Source organism: Ornithorhynchus anatinus, chromosome X3 (genome assembly GCF_004115215.2).
Source record: "Ornithorhynchus anatinus isolate Pmale09 chromosome X3, mOrnAna1.pri.v4, whole genome shotgun sequence".
Classification (NCBI taxonomy): domain Eukaryota; kingdom Metazoa; phylum Chordata; class Mammalia; order Monotremata; family Ornithorhynchidae; genus Ornithorhynchus; species Ornithorhynchus anatinus.
The window spans coordinates 12,361,412-12,381,937 of NC_041751.1; the positions used below are offsets into that span (position 1 = coordinate 12,361,412).

Sequence of the window (20,526 nt, forward strand, 5' to 3'; positions counted from 1 at the left end):
CTGTGCCACACACTCTACTAAGAGCTGATATTCTGACGGCATACAGTTCTTGTCCCACATGGGGCTGAAAATTTAGGGAGTCTAGAAACAAGGAACTATACCTATTCCAGAGGTTAGTGAACAGGGAGCAGTTTTTCTGTCAAATGCAATTCACGCATGGAATACAGTCTCAGTGAAAAAGAAAATAACAATCAATGACATTTGACTACTTACTGTGTGCTGAGTACTGTACCAGTTGCTGAACAAATGGAGCATGTAGCTAGATTAAAAGGAAATCAAATGAAGGCGCAAAACAGTGAGCGTAAAAGTTTATCGGGCGCTGGGTCTAAAACGTTCTTTTCTCTCAATCTATTTGGACGGTTAGGCAATTTGGTAGCAAGCCATGTCACTGGGATGTACCAAATGCACTTGGTCCTTTAAATCGGGAGGCAGAATGAGGTTTTTATTAGTTAGGCCCAGTTAATCCTGTGTGTTCTAGCCATGTCCAAGCACCTGTGTAGTACAAGGACAGCATTATAAAGATATAATTATATTTATTTATTATTATTATAAAGATTATAAAGATTTAGAGAAATTAAAGTCTAAAAAATAGTTTACATTCAGAGACCAAAAAATATCAATGTGTATGCATCTGTATCGATGTTATTTAACCGAGCCCTCGCTGGGTGCACAGCACTATGCAGAGCACCCGGGAGAGTACAATCCAATCTGCAAAAGAGGCAGAAACAGAAGAGTGAACGGACTCAGGCTTAAGGAACCTATTTTCTTAACGCGCTACGTCCCCGAAGACATGTCGCCTACTTTTGGTAACTAGGAACCAGCTGCAGCCCTATTCGGAGTTGGAACCCACTAAATAACCTTAGGGAATCTTCCCTTGTCCTTGCTGACAATCGCTGACAATTAACGGATGACACAGCATTTCCTCCGAATAAAGACACCGGAGAGTAGCTCTTCTTTTATGAAAGCCATTTTAGGGAAATAAATCTCCTGGGCATGAAGAGGCTTCTAATGAAAATCCTGCAGCTAGTTCCTCTTCCCGGTTGCTTGCAAACGTCCAAGGAAGAAGACCGAGGCGAGCGGGAGAGATGGGTTTGGTGGGCGGGGGGAGGAGGGGATTGAAACCCACCTGTTTGCAGGCTTGATCTCATTAACCTTCGGGGAGGAAAGAATATCCCTCCCCCCCCGCCATCCCGAGGAAGGACAAGCGAATCGCCCTCCCGTCCCCGCGGCCGAATCGGGAAGCCGCTCCGGCCTGGGAATAATGTGAGGGGAAGAAGTGGGTCTGGCTAAGGCCTGTTGTGTCTGCATTCGAGAGCATAATAAACATGTTCATTCGTGCATGCACCTGACATGCCACAACCATATTTCGGAAACGATCGCGACGGGTGACAAGCACGCTGGGGCGTGCGTCCCCGGATCGATCAATCGATGCTATTGATTGAGCTCCTCCGATCAGGTGCAGAACACTGTCCTAAGCGGCTGAGGACAATCCAACGGAATTCGATGCATTGCGCTCCTACTAGGCGCAGTGCACTGTCTGAAGTGGATGAGGACGATCCAACAGAATTCATTCATTCATTCAATAGTATTTATTGAGCGCTTACTATGTGCGGAGCACTGTACTAAGCGCTTGGAATGTACAAGTCGGCAAGACAGAGACAGTCCCTGTCCTCAGACGGGCTTACGGTCTAATCGGGGGAGACGGGCAGACAAGAACAATGGCAATAAATAGAGTCAAGGGGAAGAACATCTCGTAAAAACAATGGCAACTAAATAGAACCAGGGTGATGTACATCTCATTAAACAAAATAAATAGTAATTCCACTTACTGCTCCAACATAATTCTATTTAGTGAGCTCCTACCAGCTGCCCGGCACTGGGCTAAGCGAGCGGATGAGCACAAGCCAACAGCATTCTAAGTATCGATTCATGATCATTCTGTTTTTCGAACTCCTACTAGGTGCAGAGCACCGTGCTGAGTGGATGAGGACAAATCAACAGAATGCTATTTACCGATCCGACACGATTCAATTTACTGAGCTCCTACTAGGTGCAGGGCACTCTCTTAAGCGAATGAGGACAATCCGACGGAATTCTCTATATCGAGCTCCTACTAGGTGCAGAGCACTATCGATTGGTCCAACACAATTCTAAGTATTGAGCTCCTACTATTCATTCATTCAATCGTATTTATTGAGAGCTTCCCGTGTGCACAGCACTGTACTAAGCGCTTGGAAAGTACAGGCGCAGGGCACTGTGCTAAGCAAGCGGATGAGGACAATCCCACAAAATTCTCTGTACTGAGCTCCTGCTAGGTGCAGAGCACTGGTCAGAGCGGAGGTAGGACAATCCCACGGAACTCTCTGCATTGAGCTCCTGCTAGGTGCAGAGCACTGTCCAGAGCGGGATTCAACGGAATTCTCTGTATTGAGCTCCTGCTGGGTGCAGATCACTGTGCTAAGCGGATGAGGACCATCCTACGGAACCCTCGGTATTGAGCTCCTGCTGGGTGCAGAGCCCTGTACTAAGCGGATGAGGACCGTCCTAGGGAACTCTCTGTATTGAGCTCCTGCTGGGTGCAGAGCACTGTGTTAAGCGGATGAGGACCATCCTACGGAACTCTCGGTATTGAGCTCCTGCAGGGTGCAGAGCCCTGTGCTAAGCGGATGAGGACCATCTTAGGGAATTCTCCGTATTGAGCTCCTGCTGGATGCAGAGCGCTGTGCTAAGCGGATGAGGTCCAGCCCACAACCCCGTCCCTCAGAAGCTTCCCGGGTTGGGGTAGAGGGGAAAGCAGTGTGTCGGTGGGGTGTGGCTCTGGGGGCGCCCCCCGCCCCCCCCCCCCCCCCGACCCCCCGGCCCGGCCCCCGGCTCTCACCAGAACAGCAGGTTGGCCCCGATGAAGCCCCCCAGGGGTCGGAGCCGCCTCGTCCAGGCCTGGGCGTCCCCCCCGCAGCGCTCCCCGCCGGGACCCCCCGGACACCCCCCGGGCCCGGGCTCCCCCCGATCCTCGGCAGCCTCTCCGGCCGCCGCGCCCCGAGGGGCCCGGGGCCCCGGCCGCCACATCTGCCGCCGCGGACCCCGCACAGACACACCGCCGGACACGCAGGACCGGACAGGGCCGGGGCCAGGGAGGCCAGGGAGGCCAGGGAGGCCAGGGAGGCCAGGGAGGCCAGGGAGGCCAGGGAGGCCAGGGAGGCCAGGGAGGCCCGACCACCACGACGACGAGGAGGAGAGGAGGGAGAGGAGGAGGAGGAGGAGGAGGAGGAGATGAGGAGGAGGAAGAAAAGAGGAGGAGGAGGAGGAGGAGGAGGAGGAGGAGGAGGAGGAGGAGGAGGAGGAGGAGGAGGAGGAGGAGGAGGAGGAGGAGGAAGAGGAGAGGAGGAGGATGCCGCCGCCACCGCTCCAGCCGCCCACGGGGGCGGGCTCAGGGGCCTGTAGTCACCGCCCCCCCAGGCAGGGATGGGCGGGCACAGTGCTGTAGTCACCGCCCCCTGACACAAGGGTGGGCGGGCTCAGGATGCTGTAGTCGCCGCCCTCCCCAGACTGGGGTTCATTCATTCAATAGTATTTATTGAGCGCTTACTATGTGCAGAGCGCTGTACTAAGCGCTCGGAATGGACAGATCGGTAACAGATAGAGACAGTCCCTGCCCTTGGACGGGCTCACGGTCTCATCGGGGGAGACGGACGGACAAGAACGATGGCGATAAATAGAATCGAGGGGAAGAACCCCTCATTAAAACAATAGCAAATAAATAGAATCGGGGTGAGGTACGGCTCACTGACAAAAGAAATAGGGTGATGAAGATCTACAGAGTTGAGCGGACGAGTACAGAGGGGAGGGGAAGGGAGAGGGGGAGGAGCGGAGGGAAAGGGGGGAGAAGAGGGTTTAGCTGCGGAGAGGTGAAGGGGGCGGGGGAGAGGGAGCAGAGGAAAAAGGGGAGCTCAGTCTGGGAAGGCCTCTAGGGGTGGGTGGGCTCGGGGTACTGTAGTCACCCCCCCACCCCCGACAAAAGGATGGGCAGGCTCAGGGTGCTGTAGTCGCCGCCCCCGGGCGTGGGCGGGCTGAGCGTCCTGCCGCCGTCCGGGGGTGGGGGCTGGAGTCACCGCCCCCAGGGAGAGGGCGTGGGCCGGCTCGGGAGGCTCCGGCGGCTGCTGCTGCTGCTGCTGCTGTCTGGGGGTGGGGTGCTGTAGTCGCCGCCCCCAGAGGCAGGGGCGGGCGGGCTCTGGGTGCTGGAGTCGCCGCCCCCAGGGAGCGGGGGCTAAGGAAGCTGCTGCTGCTGCTGCGGCTGCTGCTGCTGCTGTCCGGGGGTGGGGTGCTGTAGTCGCCTCCCCGGAGGCTGGGGGGCGGGTTCAGGGTACTGTATCGTCGCCCCCAGAGACAGGGGTGGACGGGCTGAGGGTGCTGTAGTGGCCGCCCCTAGGGAGCGGGGGTGGATGGGTAGGGGATGGGAATGGGAATGGGGATGGGGATGGGGATGGAGATGGAGATGGGGATGGGGATGGGGGATGGAGATGGGGATGGGGATGGGGATGGAGATGGGGATGGAGATGGGGATGGGGATGGAGATGGAGATGGGGATGGGGATGGGGATGATGCCGCGGCCGCCTTCCTCCCCATCCCCCCCGGTGTGCTCCAGGGTCCGCGCAGGCCCCCCGCCCCCGCCCCGCCGACTGGGGTCCGCTGAGATGCCAGGCCCGGGCCCGGGGGGGTCGGCAGGAGAGGGCTGCTGCTGGGTGGGGGGCTGCTGGCGGCTGGGGGGCTGTGGCTGGAGAGGGGGCCGCCGCCGGGTGGGGGGCTGCTGCTGGGTGAGGGGTGCTGCTGGTGGGGGCCGCTGCTGCTGGGGGGCAGCTGCTGGGGGAGGGTTGCTCCTAATGGGGGGCTGCTGCCGGGTGGGAGGCTGCTGCTGGGTGAGGGTTGCTGCTGATGGGGGGGCCGCTGTTGGTGGGGGCCGCTGCTGGGTGAGGGTTGCTCCTGGCGGGGGGCTGCTGCGGGTGGGGGCTGCCGTTGGGTGGAGCCTGAAGGGGGTCAGTCCCCTTAGTCCTCCCCACCCGCCCCCGTGGGACACTGATTTCTCCTCCCCGCGCTTAATTTACAGGAAGCAAATTTGGCCAACCGGACCAACGGCAAAGGTTCCAGAGCTTCCGCCGGGTCCGCTGTGCTCTTCGGACCGACTGGTTGTGGGCAGAGAATGTGTCCGTTTATTGTTATGTGCTCCTCTCCCGAGGGCTTAGTACAGTGCTCTGCATATAGTAAGATCTCGATAAGTACAATTGAATGAATGATTAGAACATCCGCGAAGCGCCGACGACGTCCCCAGCTCCGAGGTGATCCTTGATCCATGTGAGGTTCTCGAGCTAAGGAGCCCATTCCCATTTTAAAGATGAGGGGAAGTGAGGCCATAAAGGTTAAGTGACTTGCCCAAGATCACCCAGCAGATCAGGAGCAGAGCTGGGAGTAGAACCCTGATCTTTGGACTCCCAATCACACGCTCCCTCCACCGGGTCAAACTGCCTTGGGGGGCCATACCCCAAGTCTTTGGGTGCAACCGGCACAAGCTCCTCTTTATCCTTTCCTTCTTCCTCCCAACCTCCACAACCCCCGTTCTTGAAAAGCAATGGAAGCAAAGACTCTTTCCGGAGGTACAGCTCAAGGCCACGAGAGAGCTAGCCAGAGTATTGGTTAGATACCGTTTACTACTCATCCGGTTCCTGCTGTCCCAGTCCTATCCTGTCCCGTGTCCTGGAACACCGTCCCTCTTCATATCTGACAGACGATTACTCTCCCCTCCCTCAAAACCTTATCGAAGGCACATCTCCTCCAAGAGGTCTTCCCTGACTAAGCCCTCCTTTCCCCTTCTCCCATTCCCTTCTGCCTCGCCTTGACTTGCTCCCTTTATTCTTCCCCTCCTCCAAGCCTCACAGCACTTAGGTACATAGCTATAATTTTATTAATTTATATTCATTTTTCATTCCCCCTCTAGACTGTAAGCTCACTGGGGGCGGGAATTTATCTGTTATATTGTAGTATTCTCCCAAGCGCTTAGCACAGTGCTCTAAACACAGTAAGCGCTCAATAAATACGATCGACTGACCCTTCTCTCCTCTTTCTCCTTCAACTTTTCTCCTTCTCCTTCTTCTCTTCTCATCCCCCTCCCCTCCAACCATCCCACCGGGTTCTTTTCCCAGACCCCAATATTTTGCCCACCATTTCTTGCCTCGCCAATCCTCCACTGATCCTTCCGTTCCCTTGAGTCTCAAGCCCCCAAAGTCATTTTATCCAGGAGGGTTGGCTCTTCACTTCTCTGGGGCTCAGTTAACCCTATCTGTAAAATGGGAATAAAGACTGTGAGACCCACGTCCAATCTGAATATCTTACATCTACCCCAGTGCCAGGCACAGAGTAAGCACCTAACAAATACCATAAAAAAAGATAGAGGCACCTTCGAGGAGACAGTGCTCGGAGGAATCGATTCTAGCGCTAGTGGCTTGCACGGTGCCATTTGCTGTCTCTCGTCCCTGCCAGGAGTGTTCCCTCTGAGGTCTGGGGCAGAGAATGCAGAGAGAGAATAAGCGGGTAGAGGTACAGCACTACTTTTTTCTTTCATTCTATGGCACTTTTGTTACCCACTTACTCTGTACCAGGCACTGCTCCTAAGAGCTGGGGTATAAGTACATGTGGCCTTTGCCCACTTTAGCCAATTATAGGCAAAACTGGGACTGGAAACTCACGTCTCCTCTTTCCCAAAGTAGTGACCCTCTCCCAAGGACCCCCAGCAGGGCTAAGAGCAGGGTACACATCGCACAGAAGGAAATGAATCCAGGTGTGGATCAAAAACGGGCCAACAGATCCAGCAGGTTTATTCAAAGTGATGGGAGCTCTTGACTTAATTGTGTTTGAAGAAATGATTGGGAATAGCCTTTAATCCTAACTGACAATTACTCGCCAAAGGTATAAAAACGTGCTACTCTTAGCAGGAATTATGACTGGATGGTGTGCATTTCTGCAGAACTTTACATTTGACTTAGTCATTAGACATTATCTCTACCCCAGCAAAATATGTTGCAAAGAATGAAGTTGTTCTGAAACTAATAGTTTTGAATTTGTTACACAAACATATCTGTAGTTTTTCTTTTCATCAGGCTCTTGGACTGCTACATCCTGCCCAAAGAATTCTAGTCTCCAGAAAAGGAATGATAGTATATATCAGGCGCATACTATGTGCTAAGCACTATGCTAAATGCTGGAATAAATGCAAGATTGATTAGATTAGACACAGTCCTAACCCTTCACGGTTAGTGTCAGACATCAGCATATAGTAGTAGTATAAGTTGTGGGCAACTGAAATTTGAAAGAGTTGATTTTCAGTTGGTTGGTGTAATTTGTGATATTTACTGCTCCAGCTTTATTAATTGCGCCAATCCCCTACTGTGGAATAATTGAATTTTTTTTCCCTTTTAAAATTAGTCAGGAAGCACGCCACAGTATGCCGCAGGAGCAAAATGTGGCTCTCTACATTCGAATGTCCCCTTGAGAGTCCCTTACGAGAAGAGAGAAAATCTGAAACCTTGGGACTGGTGATGGAGAACAACCGATGAGCTCCCAGAGCTCCTAGAAGCAAATAGTGCTTGTATGGGGTGGTGTGACACTGTAGCTCTCTAATCCAGATTCGGAGGAAGAAAATGGGCTAAATTGAGTGGTAGGGGAATGCATTCCACTCCTTTAGCACATCAAGGCTTCGGTTCAACTTAAAAAAGTATGTCTCAGGTTTCCACAACTAAAAAGTGGGGACTCAATACCTGTTCTCCCTCACAGTTAGACTGTAAGCCCTATTTAGGACAGGGACTGGGTCTGATCCACTTGTACTGTATGCACCCCTGTGCTTGGGTACATACAGTACAAATACCACAATTATTATTATGTTGCAGTAGTGTTTTGATCCCTACCACAGAACAAGAAACCCTGGCTAATCATTTATTTCAGCTTAACTTGTAATCCAAGTGTCATTTTCTACAAGGCTATAGTGATCTGAAGAAATTCTCAAGTTATCTTTGAGAGTTGTTTACATATGAAGTGAAACGATAAACATTTCTCAGAAGAATGATAAGATTTTGTTCCTAAGTAGCTCCGTTTAGTTCACATCTCCACCTCAGCCTACAAGCAGGCTAGTTAAATTTCAAGATCATTTTATTGACTTGAAAGTTCAAAGTAAGACTTGCTGTTACTTCTGCTCTATAAATGTTATACTGCACTTCTTTCCTGGAGCTAAGTGACTTAAACAGCTAAGTGACTTAACCAAAGTCCCGCAGCAGGGAAGTGGAAATGTTGGGACCATAACTTAGGTCCTCAGCTTCTTATTTGCATACTATTTGTGCTACTCCACCCTGTAGCGATGTCCCTCCCCCGCAACACACACACAATTCAGCAGGAGGACTTGATCAAACTCTCCATGGGAAGATACCTACTCCTTGCAACCCACTTGTATTTGTTAGCTGGTTTCAGATGCAAAGCAGGAACACAGCAGATGTCTCGTTGTAGTAACTAAAGGCAGAGAGAGTTGACTGCTTTGTAGTAAAACTGTATTACTTCACTTCCAGCTTTCCAGGGGAATTTTTGAGGAAAAGGTGAGGTTTCAATTGCCCTTTGAGGGAGGAGAGATGAGATACATAGCCTGGTGGATGGGAGAGTAAGGGGGCATTTCAAGTGTCAGCTATGACATGGAAAAGCAGAGTGGCCTCTAGTGTGAGTTTAGGAGTCAGAGGACCTGGATCCTGTTACTTGCTTGCTGAGAGATCTTGGGCAAGTCACTTAGATTTTTTGTGCCTCAGTGAAATGGGGATTAAATGCCCGTTCTCCCTCCTCTTTAGACTATGAATCCCATGTGGGGCAGGGACTGTGTCTGATCTGATTAATTTATATCTACACCAGTGTTCAACACATTGCTTGGCATGTAATAAGCACTTAAATGCTACAATTATCATTATTATTATTATTATGGAGCTGACATTGGGGGAGGTGAAGGGATCTGAGTAAGTCTGGAGCAGAGATAGAGAAGGAGCAGACTCAAGAGGAACTCGAGATAGAGCCCTGCTGCTGACTGATGTGAAAGGGTCTAATTCAGTCTTGACGAGGAGTCATGTGAAAATTTTAAATGGATGCAAGGAAGCAGGATGGGGTGGGGGTTGGAGGGGGGAGAGGGACAGGGGGACATCTTTGTTGTCAAAGTAGGAGGAAGGAGTCATCTTAACAGGGCTATTGAGGGAACATACAAGGAAAATACGATTGAATGAAATATCTTTGAAGTGTTTGGAGCTTTGTAAAACAAGGCCCTACAAAAATGGAAGCTATCTTTATAATAAAGAAATGACGAGCTTCATTTTCTTAATGGAGCTGGGGCTCTTTGAGATCCCATGGATTTAAGCCTTACAGACATTTAAGTAAACCATCTTTAACACCTACCCCCTCAGCATTTTCCACATTTCCACATCTGAGCCCTCAGTTCATACTTCAGAGCACATCATTGGTCTATTCCTTATGGGTCCAACCTCCTTACCTTCCTGAAAACAGTGCAGCCAGGCATTAAATGAGGGAGAGGGAAGAAACTCATGGGGTGTGCAGTTCATCTCTCTCTGGTGCTGACTTGCTTTCACCTGGTCCCTTTGATGGTTCATCATTCTATACTGACTTCTTTCCACTGTGGGGCACCATTTAGGATCCTAAATGAAAAGGGTGAACAGCATGTTAACTCTTGTTAATTTATCCCATTCTGAAGGGTAAATGACCATGCTTTTTCAGGATAGGCTATAATATTTGGACTCAAATCAGTCCTTTAGAATGATACCCTTTTCATTTTTGTCTAGAAGCTAATATATTGTTATAACGTATTTTGACTAGGGTGTGCCATGCTATCAAAGAAACTGGTTGGGGACAGGTTCAAGGTGTTGGAGTGGGTTATGTACTATTACACTGCCAGCTTTCCTGAGTTCAAAATTTCATAAGAATACATGCTCTAAGAGAACTGGGTCTACTCATCAAGTCTCTCTCTCTCTCTGGCACAGAGAAATCTTTTGAGAAAGCTTTAACCCCAATTTTTTAATACCATTATCAGTGTCCATATGAGGGCTTCCTTCCCCCTGAAAGTACCACCTCCACTTCTGAAAGGCAAGAACGGGGAAGATTTCTAGATCGGAAGTTCCTTTTGGGCAGGTAATGTGTCCACCGACTCTGCTGTACTGTAGTCTCCCAAGTGCTTGGACAGTGCTCTGTACACAGAAAGTGCTCAACAAATACCATTGATTGATTAACTTCAGTCTGGCCCTTGCAGCCAATACCCAATGACAGAATAGTTCAGGGAAATAGCATGATCTTCAATATCATGTGGAATTAGGTCTGGAATTCAAGTGTTCTAAAATTCCCACGTCTCTAAAAGTCAAAGGAAAAAAAACCTACCTACTGGATGGTTTCCAGGTAGCTAAAGGGAGACATGAAAATGAGAAGTGGAAATATAATTTCTTCAATAATTTAACCTCTAAATGTTTTGCTGTTTATAATCTAATTAGGCACAAGTACATAAGCCAATAGATCAGACAATTTTGCATTTCTCCTCAGTTCACTCTGAGACTTGTTATTCATGTCACAGCTTTGAAGGAACCGCTTGGTTGTAGTTCAGACCTCATTTCAAATCTGATCAACATATTTGTCACTCATTTACCCTGAACAAGGGTCACTCAACTGTCGTTTCGGGGATCACACCAAAGAGCTTACAAGAATAATGGAAAACACAGGTTTACAAGAATGCTGCACACAATATACGGAAGGGTCAATTAAGACCCACTGTAACCCAATGAAGCAGACTTGGCATAAAAATGCTATTAAAACAATACTTTTGCCTTGCAAACCAACCCAGAGATGCTTCACCTGTGCAAACCGCTGCCTCTGAAGGGCTTTGGAACTGAGTGTGCACCTAATAATTATGGTATTTGTTAAGTGCTTACTATGTTCCAGACACCATACTAAGCACTGAGGTGGATACAAGCAAATCAGGTTGGACATACTGTCCCATGTGGGGCTCACAGTCTCAATCCCGATTTTCCAGAAGAGGTAACTGAGGCACAGTGAAGTGATTTACCCAAGGTCACACAGCACACAAGTAGTGGAGCTGGAATTAGAACCCATGACTTCCTGACTCCCAGGCCCATGCTCTATCCACTACATCGTGCTGCTTCTCCTTCCTGGTTCAGACCAGAATGGTGACCGTGCAGATGCAGTGATTTCGAGGCTGCGCTCCGCAGATTTTCACAACCGGCCCTCACCTCAGTACTCATGACAACCTTTGTATCCCTCTCCCCTACTTTTCCCTTCCTCCTTCTCTCCAAAGGGGCTCCTGGCTCTACCCTCTTTCCATCTCTGTATGGTTTCATCGGAATTACTTTTAGTTGGCAAGCATCACCCATCAAAGCCACTAACTGCTCTGTACCCTCCCAAGCACTCCCAAGCATAGGGCTCTGCACCAAAAGCACAGGTGTTCACATACTACTCGTTAATGATGAACTATTTTATGCTGCAAGGGGCTTCCTAAGAATGTGAATCTTCAGGAAACTTTTCATAAACTTCTTTTATAGCAGAAAAAACTGGTCTTAGTCCAGGCTAGAAAGACAATGCATTTCCCAATCTTATTTCCATTAGCCTTTTCTCTCTCCATATTTCTCCTGGGGGTTGCCTCTCTCTCCCTGTTCTCCTCTAGCCTGGTCTTTTACACCTGTGGTTTTCCTGTATCCCTTTGTTTCCCCATTCGTTTGCTTTTTTAATTCATCCAATCATATTTATTGAGCACTTACTGGGTGCAAAGCACTGTACTAAGCACTTGGGAGACTACAATAACAGACACATTCCCTGCCCACAACGAGCTAACAGTCTAATGGTAGTTGTTAAGCACTTACCATACCATAGTGCTTGGCATAAGTGCTGGGGTAGTTGCAAGATAATCAGGTTTGGACACAGTCCATGTCCCACATGGGGCTCCCTGTCTTATTCCCCATTTAACAGATGAGGTAACTGGCAAAAGAGAAGTTAAGTGACTCACCCAAAGTCACTTAGCAGAAAAGTAACAGAATCAGGATTAGAACCCAGGTCCTTCTGACTCCCAGGCCCATCCTCTGTCAGCTAGGCCACACTGTTCTTGTATTTTCCTGAAGGTTTCCCAGTTTGAAGTTTTTCCCTTGGCTTCAGGGACATTAGATTACATTTTTGTAGGTCAACACATTTTGTAGGTCAGCACGGGCTTTGGAGTCAGGGCTCATGAGTTCGAATCCCAGCTCTGCCACTTGTCAGCTGTGTGACTGTGGGCAAGTCACTTAACTTCTCTGTGCCTCAGTTCCCTCATCTGTAAAATGGGGATTAAGACTGTGAGCCCCATGTGGGACAACCTGATTCCCCTGTGTCTACCCCAGCGCTTAGAACAGTGCTCTGCACATAGTAAGCGCTTAATAAATGCCAACATTATTATTATTATTATTAACACATACTGAATTCATTTTACTATAAAGATATTCAGTTGTAAGACTATGAACTTATACTTGGGGCCTATTACAAAGAGCTTTTGAGAAAGTAGTCCCCTCTGTGGGCAGAGGATGGCGTTTGGTTCTGTTTCCCTAATGCTTAGTACAAGGTATAGCTCTCAGGAGGCCCGCAACACACCTTTACAGCTCCTGGCACAACCTTTACATTTCACTGAACTATGCTTTCTTCCTTCGTACAGGCAAGGAACGGAAAGACTCCACTCTGAGATCACGGGAAGGAAAGGACACGGACTTGCACTGTAGGCCTAAATCCAGATTCTGATATCCACAGCCTGCCACTTGCAGAAATGAAGCATTTTTGGAAAAGGAAACTATAAGGGTCATTCTAGGTAGGAGCGCTAAGGAAAAAAAGAGGACAGAATGGATGCGAGACAAGACATGCTAATTAGCATCTTTTATTGCCAACTTTCTTTGAGCAAATAAGCAAGATTTCTTAAAGGCTGAGGTTTGTCAATAGGGCTAATACAACTTTCATTTATTTTCTCTGTGGCACACTTAACACTGTTGATTCCAGTTTGCCTTATATAACAACTTTTCCATATAAAAATAAAAAGTCCAAAACCAGATCTGGCTGTGAGTTGACTTATTTACAGGTGCTTTGTCCAGACCATCACAAAGAACTTGGAATAAAATATGAATAGCCCTATTAAAAAAACATAGTACAGCTTCATATACCTTTTCCACAATTCTTTCCTGCTTTGCCTCTCCACCCACAACAGAGTTTACTTGGTTCTCTTAAATCAGAGTTCTACAAGCATATTGTTTTTTAAGTAAACCTTCTCTAAAGGAAAACTGAATATTTAAAACTTACAAACTAAAAACAAGAAAAAGACAACATGGTATGGAGAACTGCATTTTCTGTATTAGGGATATCTATAAATACAACTTATTTTACCAGCTACATATCTATTTATAATACAGCAGATACAGAGGCAGGCTTGCTACATGTGGAACAAAATAGTCAAAATAGGGTTTAAGAAGTTCAAAGATGTAGGAAAATGAAAGAATTTTGATTTAATAAAACTGGTTTAAGAAGTAACCATAAAATCAAATCAACTATAACTCTGAACTATTAAAATGTACAGAAGGATTGTTTACACCATTGCACATCACGATTCCCTTTGCTTTAAATGCTCATGAACTATGGAATAAAGTTAGAATTTGCGTTGACATATGCACACACACGCTGATGAAACGAATTAAAAAAAAAAAAAGGTTTCAGAAAGAAGCTGCCAGCAGCCTCCTACCAAAAATGTTCCTCCCGCCCCAACCCCTCCCCCTCCTACAAACCCAGGAAAAAAATCAGGCTGGGAGGTTAGTGCATAATGGATGGATTTAACTCCCCCCCCCCTTCATATTCTCTTTGTCTTCTGAGTGGAAAGAAAACCATTTCCCTTGGATAGCACAGTTAAGGTCGATTAGTGTTGGTTTAAAGCATTAAGGCACTTCTCGCTGCTTCGGTGGCAGCGTCTTTTCTTAAGGCGTGCGTCACCTAAGAGGAACGAAGCTTTGGAAGTTGTTCGCCCTGCTGGGACATCAACTCGCCATGTGATTGTTCCGGCTGACCTGGCAGAGGAAACTGGCCTCGCAGGGCTCTCGAGAATCCCGGGTGGCACGCCGATGGCCGGAAGTCGGCGTCGAAAGCCAGGCCGGCCCCTAAGTGACAGGTTCCGATCCGAAGGAAGCGCGCGCATTCCCCCTTGCGCTTTCACCTGGAGCTGCCTTGGCTTCCGTGGCTGCTCACAGAACGCGAGGTGCTGTAGCGTTTCTTCACAATCATGCTGATGTACGCTTTCATCAGCTTGGCCACATCCACGACCTGCCGACAGAGCAGAAGTCAGAGCCAGGCGGCGAGTCTCCCCTCGTGGAAGCATCAACACGGAACACATCACGGAGGTTCTCCTCCCTCCCCTGCTTACCGAAGATCGCGGAGGGGGACCCTGGGAATGCCAGACGTGGGGGCGTGGACCTGTCCTTACCCCTTCCCTGGACTGCTCCCTATCAGTGAGCTGGCTATGATGACCAATTTGGAAACCTGGATTTAAACTGATGGAAAGACCTACTTTAAGTCAGAGCAATACCCTCCATGTTGGCATGGGTGTGACCCGAGGGTGCCCTCGGTTCTTGGATCTCTCAAAGGCCAGTTCAGCCCTAAGAGAACACGCATCGGGCATGACATTGCACTGTCTCCCCAGTCCTTACCTCACTGGTTTCAAACAGCAGCTCTCTCTCATCCACCACAATCTTGTAGGTGTTTGCAAGAGGTGCCCCAAAGGAGAGGATATGTTCATAGGGGAACGACTCCAGCGGCCTCCCTTCCCCACGCTTGTAGACAGACACTGCGTCAGCACCTACTCCCAGCCAGAGCTCCTGCGGAAACCCTCCTTCCTTGCACTGGAGAAGGAGAGGGCCAGAGACAGAGTGAGAAAAAGAATAGTAATTAGATGAGCCCAACCCTTCCCCGCAAGACTTTACACACATTACTAAATCTCATCATCATCATCGCATTATCTCAAGAAGCGGGCAGGAAGCAGGTATTAAGGAGTCTATTCCACAGGCAGAACAGTGTTCAAAGATTTCAAATGGCCTGCACAGACATGAAATAGCTCAGTGAAATGAGTTCTTTGGGGTCTAGGACCAGGATAGAGTCCGTTGCCCCAGACGGGAAACTAAGCTGTCTCTGTCTCTAGGGCAAATGCTTCTTCCAGCACAGAATGCTAAGTAAGACCAGAGATGAGAGACAGATTAAGCCTTCACTGGTCTTGAAGTTGATAATCCAGAAAGGCCGCTTACAATGACCCGGGTGAATGAATGGGGATTGAGACTGTGAGCTCCATGTGGGACAGGGATTGCGTCCAACGCAATTATCTTGTATCTTCCCCAGTGCCTGGCACATAGTAAGCGCTTAACAAATACCACTGTTATAATTCCCCCTCTCTCCCCACCCCACAGCACTTATGTATATATGTATATCTAGAATTCTATTTATTTATATTGATGCCTGTTTACTTGTTTTGATGTCTCTCTCCCCCCTTCTAGACTGTAAACCTGGTGTGGGCAGGGATTGTCTTTAATTACTGCTGATGTACTTTCCAAACACTTAATATAGTGCTCTACATACAGTAAGTGCTCAGTAAATAAATTCAATTCATTCAGTTGAATGAATACAGCTAAAAACTAATGGTAGTAGGAGATGAAAAATGGATCAAAACAAGTACCACCTTCCCAAGCATTGATTTTCCCCAAACCGATGGTTACTCTAATGCAATTTTCCCAGAACACGACAGTCATCATTATCCCCACCCTCGCGCTACCTCGTACCCAACGGGCCCTCCTCCTCACCTCCACGTCAAAGAGGGTAGACCCATAGCCAGGCCATTCCTTAATAACAGCCATGTACTTGGCCATGGCCTGTTCCTGGTTCATGCCCTGAAATTTCTTCCACTTGTCAATCACACTGGCCCTGGCCGAGGAAACCTCCTCCTTGATCCACATGTCCAACATCTGATCCTCCTCTAGTTTCTGTCGACTGACGGATCCGGTTCGGAAACTCCTCCTCAACGTCCCCTCCAGAAAGCTGGCGCGCCTCTTCTCCAGCCTCTCGGCGGGGGAAAAGGTCTTGGTGGATTGAGAAATACGGGACTTCAGTCTCTGCAAGGGATAGACTTGCTCCAGTGCGGGCACAGGGGCTTGCAAGGAATGATCTCCTTGGATGTACTGGAGCCTTAAGGCGGCCAGGATCTGAAGGTTCTCTTCGGGAGCAGGGTAGTGACCTCGGATGACTGCTTCATGAGCCTGAGAGGAATAAGGGAGGCACCTTTTAGAGATTGGAAGAGTAAACAGCCCCGCCTGGGAATCGTCTAAAGCCGCACAACTACTTCTGGGAACCAGCGGTTCTCAGACGCGCTGCCACAGGAATAACAGGCCTGAGTAGGAGTGGGCCACACCATTTCCTAAGAGGGAAATCTCAGTTTCTTTATATGTACCTGCTCAAACATAAAGGCGAACTCCACGCTGTCCTTCGGCACATTTTCGGTGTCCAGGAAGCAGTAGAGCTTGAAGTAAAATTTCCACGGGAGATCGCCTGCCTCAGAGGTGGCCGTCAATCTAGGAAGGGAAGTCCAAAGCAGCTAAGATGATGTCGGAATGGGAGAGGGCACTGAGAAAAACTTACACATCACAACATTGCAGTAGGCTTTATCTGGTGGGTTATATCAGGACACCAACATTTCAAACTCTGGTCAGGCCCAAAACTGGTTTGTAGAGGGAAGAGGTAAAAAAAAAAAGTTCAAGGCAGAACAAGGAAGCACTCAGCTTCAATTGTGCATATTATGTATGTGTTTTTGTTCTTTTTAAAATTTACAGCCATAATACTACAGTGTAGAAACCGTTATAATATCTCATTTGTCCAACTGTATATGTGCTGTCGAAAACAGTTAATTCCTCCATTGTCTGCCTTATCAACTTTGAAATCTATGAATATGAAAAACAACAACTTCTGCATTGTAAAGATGCTTTTTTCCATACTCTTCATTCACATAAACTTGTCAAGGTCCTCAATATACAGTGTCATTAATATGTGCAATAATGAGGGGAACTAAGATTTGTATAACGAAGAAAGGGGAGAAAGGAAAGAGTCATAAGAATGAGGTGTTACCCAAAACAAAACTGAAAAAAGAGAACAATAGCAATTCCATACAGACAAGACTTTCTAACTTGGGAACAACTATGAATTATTTACAAGCCTGTTTACATTTTCTGCCTTTACATGAGGAATTAAGGAGAGGACACAAGCTTAAGAATGGCTTAACATCTGTAGCACACAAGGAAGAAACGAAAGGGACATTCTGTTGGATTTCCTTTTATTAGTCAGACATTATTAGGGAGAGGAGACTTACTTTTCAAACTTTGCCAACACATCAGCCACAATGGTTCGGCTTTCAATCGCTTTATCAATGGTCCCATTGTATTCAAAGAGGGCAAACATATTTCTGCTGTCTTCCATGGCCAACCCTCTGATTAACTTTTCAACAACCTGAAGAAAGAACTGGCTAATTAATGTTTTGCATTTTAATATTACGGACATAAAATATTTTGCGATCTGAAACCTGCTGGAACTAGTGCACAACAAGGTTAAAAACAACAACAAAAAATGTGAAATGTTTGGACCCAACAGGTGTTACCTCCAGCATTGCCAAAGCACAATCATTTTGTCGAATCACTGGAATAGTTTTACTTTCCTTGGATCTCCTGTGACTGTTATATATCAGAGTGTGCATCATGTGCAATGAAAATACAGACATTTCAACAATTTAGAAACGGTCACCTCCTCTCCAGAAGGTCTATCTTCACTGTATTAAATTTAAAAGTATATTTTTTTTTAAATGACCTTCAGAAACCACAAAAGTTATTTTTCTCCAGTGCGGGGAGTCATTCTGAGTTTCACTGCCCTTTGTTTGGCCAAATTTAGCCCCACCTAGTTTAAGTAGTGGGAACTTTCTTCAAGTTACTGTCAAGTCACTGTGGGGCAAGTCAAAAAGAATTCATATCTAGGCAGAAACCACTGAATTACAATAAGGCTACCATACGCTTTGGGTTGCTAGCCAAATTCTGTATCCCCTTCTGTAACTTAAATGTGCCATCTCATTCTGGCAGCCCTTGTCAGGGCTGGCAGAATGGACACGAGAGCTGAAGGGAGGGACGGGAGAACTTTTAGATTCTTCCTTCAAAATGACCTTGAGTGAACTTTCTGACTAGGTCGGTAATTTCCGGGACACATTCTGTCGAAACCTTATAAGGAGATAGGCTGTAGTATCTAATACTTTCCTTCATCTGTCACTACATATCTGTATGTGTCCCCACTAGATTACAAGTTATTTAAGGGCAAGGGATGCATCTATTATTCTACTCCCAAGTTCTTAGTTCAGTGCTCTAAAAAGAATAAGCGCTCAATAAATACACGTGAGTGTATGTGTATACACATTATAATGAATAGCATTCAGTTTATACTATAGATTAGTCCTATAGACTGTAAGTTTGTTGTGGGAAGGAATTGTTCCTTCCAACTCTGTTACACTGTACTCTCCCAAGTGCTTAGTAAAGTGCTCTGCATATGATAACCGCTCAATGAGTACCTTTGATTGACTGATTTGAGGCGTCAGCCTCAGCTATGTTCCTCACTATATATACAACAGAAGGCTAAAGGAGAAGTAGTCTCACCTCTCCAGCAGTGGTATGGGAATTGATGGTGATTTTACAGGAGCCTCCGCCATGACAATACACAGTAGACGACATTTCCTGCCTGTTGATCAGAGCTTCGATTTCATCGCGTGAAGGCACAAACTCTCGGCATTTGGTTTTTTTAAGAGAGTCGTAAATGAAGGCAGCATACTTGTCCATTTCTGTTGCAGGAAACTGCTCGCGGATCCTACAAGATGAAAGAGCACAGGGCTGGGAGTCAGGAGTTCTAGTCACAACTCTGCCCATGCCTCACTGTGTCACTTCAGGCAAGTCACTTAACCTCTCTGTTTCCTTTCTTATAAAATGGGTACGGGATAACCTGCTCTCCCTCCTTCTTGGACACTTTAAACTTGGGTGGGACTGTGTCCAATCTGATAATTTTGAATCACCCCAGCTCTTAGCACAGTGCTTTGGCAATGAAGGCACTTAATAATAATCAGCATAATGTTCATTATTAATAGTCATCCCAATGCCACTCTTTATGGGATTCTGAGAAGCTCCAATTCCCCAGGACTCCCTGAAACGGTTGCACTCAACAGCAGATAAGTCACAAGCTCACAGCGATAAAAAAAGCCAGCACTGGGATCAGCGGGTATAACTGGAGGATCTCATTCTCTAGGCCAGTTTTTAATCTGGACAAAAGAAAATCATCGAGAGAACTGAAACAGTGTGTTGCCAGTAAAACTTCACATCACTGCACTTGCCCCTGGAGGTGCCCCAGTATGTAAGGATTTCTAAGGATCTGTCAGCTGGCATGCTGATGCTCTCAGAGAAACAAACTTGCCTCCACAGCCCAATCTGATGGAAATAAAAGCAGTGTGCCATAGAGGAATGAGATGGGCCTGAGAATCAGAGGACCTGGTTTCTGCCATTTGCCTAACGTGGGACCTTGGGCAAATCACTTCATTTCTCTGCACCTCAGTTACCTCATCTAAAAAATGGTGATTCTCCTCCCTTTGACTTAAACTGGGAGCCCTAGGTGGGACAGAGACTGTGCCCAACCTGATTAGCTTGTATCTACCCTACTGCTTAGAACAGTTCTTGACACATAGTAAGCATTTAACAATTACTATTAAAAACAAAAAAAAAATCCATTAAAATCACCTGTTTATACCAACCTATTTTATTTATTTATTTATTTAGTCAGATTGCCTGTCTCCCCCTTCTAGACTGTAAGGTCATTGTGGGCAGGGAACATGTTTGTTTACTGTTGTACTATACTCTCCCAAGCGCTTAGTACAGTGCCTAACACACAGTAAGCGCTCAATAAATATGACTAAACCTAGGATACGGAGCATCTACGTAAGAGAGAGACACCCCTCAGGCAGCTCAAAACCATGCCAGCATCCTAAACTGACATTACCTTTTCAGGTGGAACTTGAGATACTTGAGGATTCCACGGCTAGGGAGGAAAGTGCAGCTTAGGCAAGTTAGAATTTGCCAGCTGTAAAGGTTGCCTACGCTGCCCGGGTGGGGAACCTTGTTGGTCTGCTTGACAAGTTGACAGTAGAGCTCGTCTCTAAGCGGTCTGAGGTCATGCCCTGTCTGCAAGATCCCCTGGATTATGGGAATGGGGTCAGTCATGGACTCAAGCTGCTGCAGGGAATTGAAGATCTTGATGGCTTCATCCTGAAGGGTGGTATAGCCTTTATCCTTCAGCACTGGACAAAAATAGAGAAAAGAATCAGAAACCGTAAGAAGGAGT

General features: G+C 47.4%; 2 protein-coding genes across 2 annotated transcripts in view; both read right to left on the reverse strand.

Moving 5' to 3' along the window:
• Positions 1-3,168, reverse strand: part of RETREG1 (reticulophagy regulator 1) — a 79,261-nt gene extending 76,093 nt beyond the window's left edge. The window contains exon 1 of the mRNA XM_029053881.2: positions 2,879-3,168. Within this exon, the coding sequence (XP_028909714.1) occupies positions 2,879-3,066 (188 nt within the window). The 5' untranslated portion in view covers positions 3,067-3,168. The remainder of the gene's footprint in view (positions 1-2,878) is intronic.
• A 9,778-nt stretch (positions 3,169-12,946) lies between these two features.
• MYO10 (myosin X) overlaps positions 12,947-20,526 on the reverse strand; it is a 170,288-nt gene continuing 162,708 nt past the window's right edge. Inside the window, exons 35-41 of the mRNA XM_007655516.4 lie at positions 20,185-20,482; positions 18,801-19,008; positions 17,480-17,616; positions 16,568-16,688; positions 15,924-16,376; positions 14,784-14,975; positions 12,947-14,400 (exon numbers count right to left, since the gene is read on the reverse strand). Of these exons, the coding sequence (XP_007653706.1) occupies positions 14,290-14,400; positions 14,784-14,975; positions 15,924-16,376; positions 16,568-16,688; positions 17,480-17,616; positions 18,801-19,008; positions 20,185-20,482 (1,520 nt within the window). The 3' untranslated portion in view covers positions 12,947-14,289. The remainder of the gene's footprint in view (positions 14,401-14,783; positions 14,976-15,923; positions 16,377-16,567; positions 16,689-17,479; positions 17,617-18,800; positions 19,009-20,184; positions 20,483-20,526) is intronic.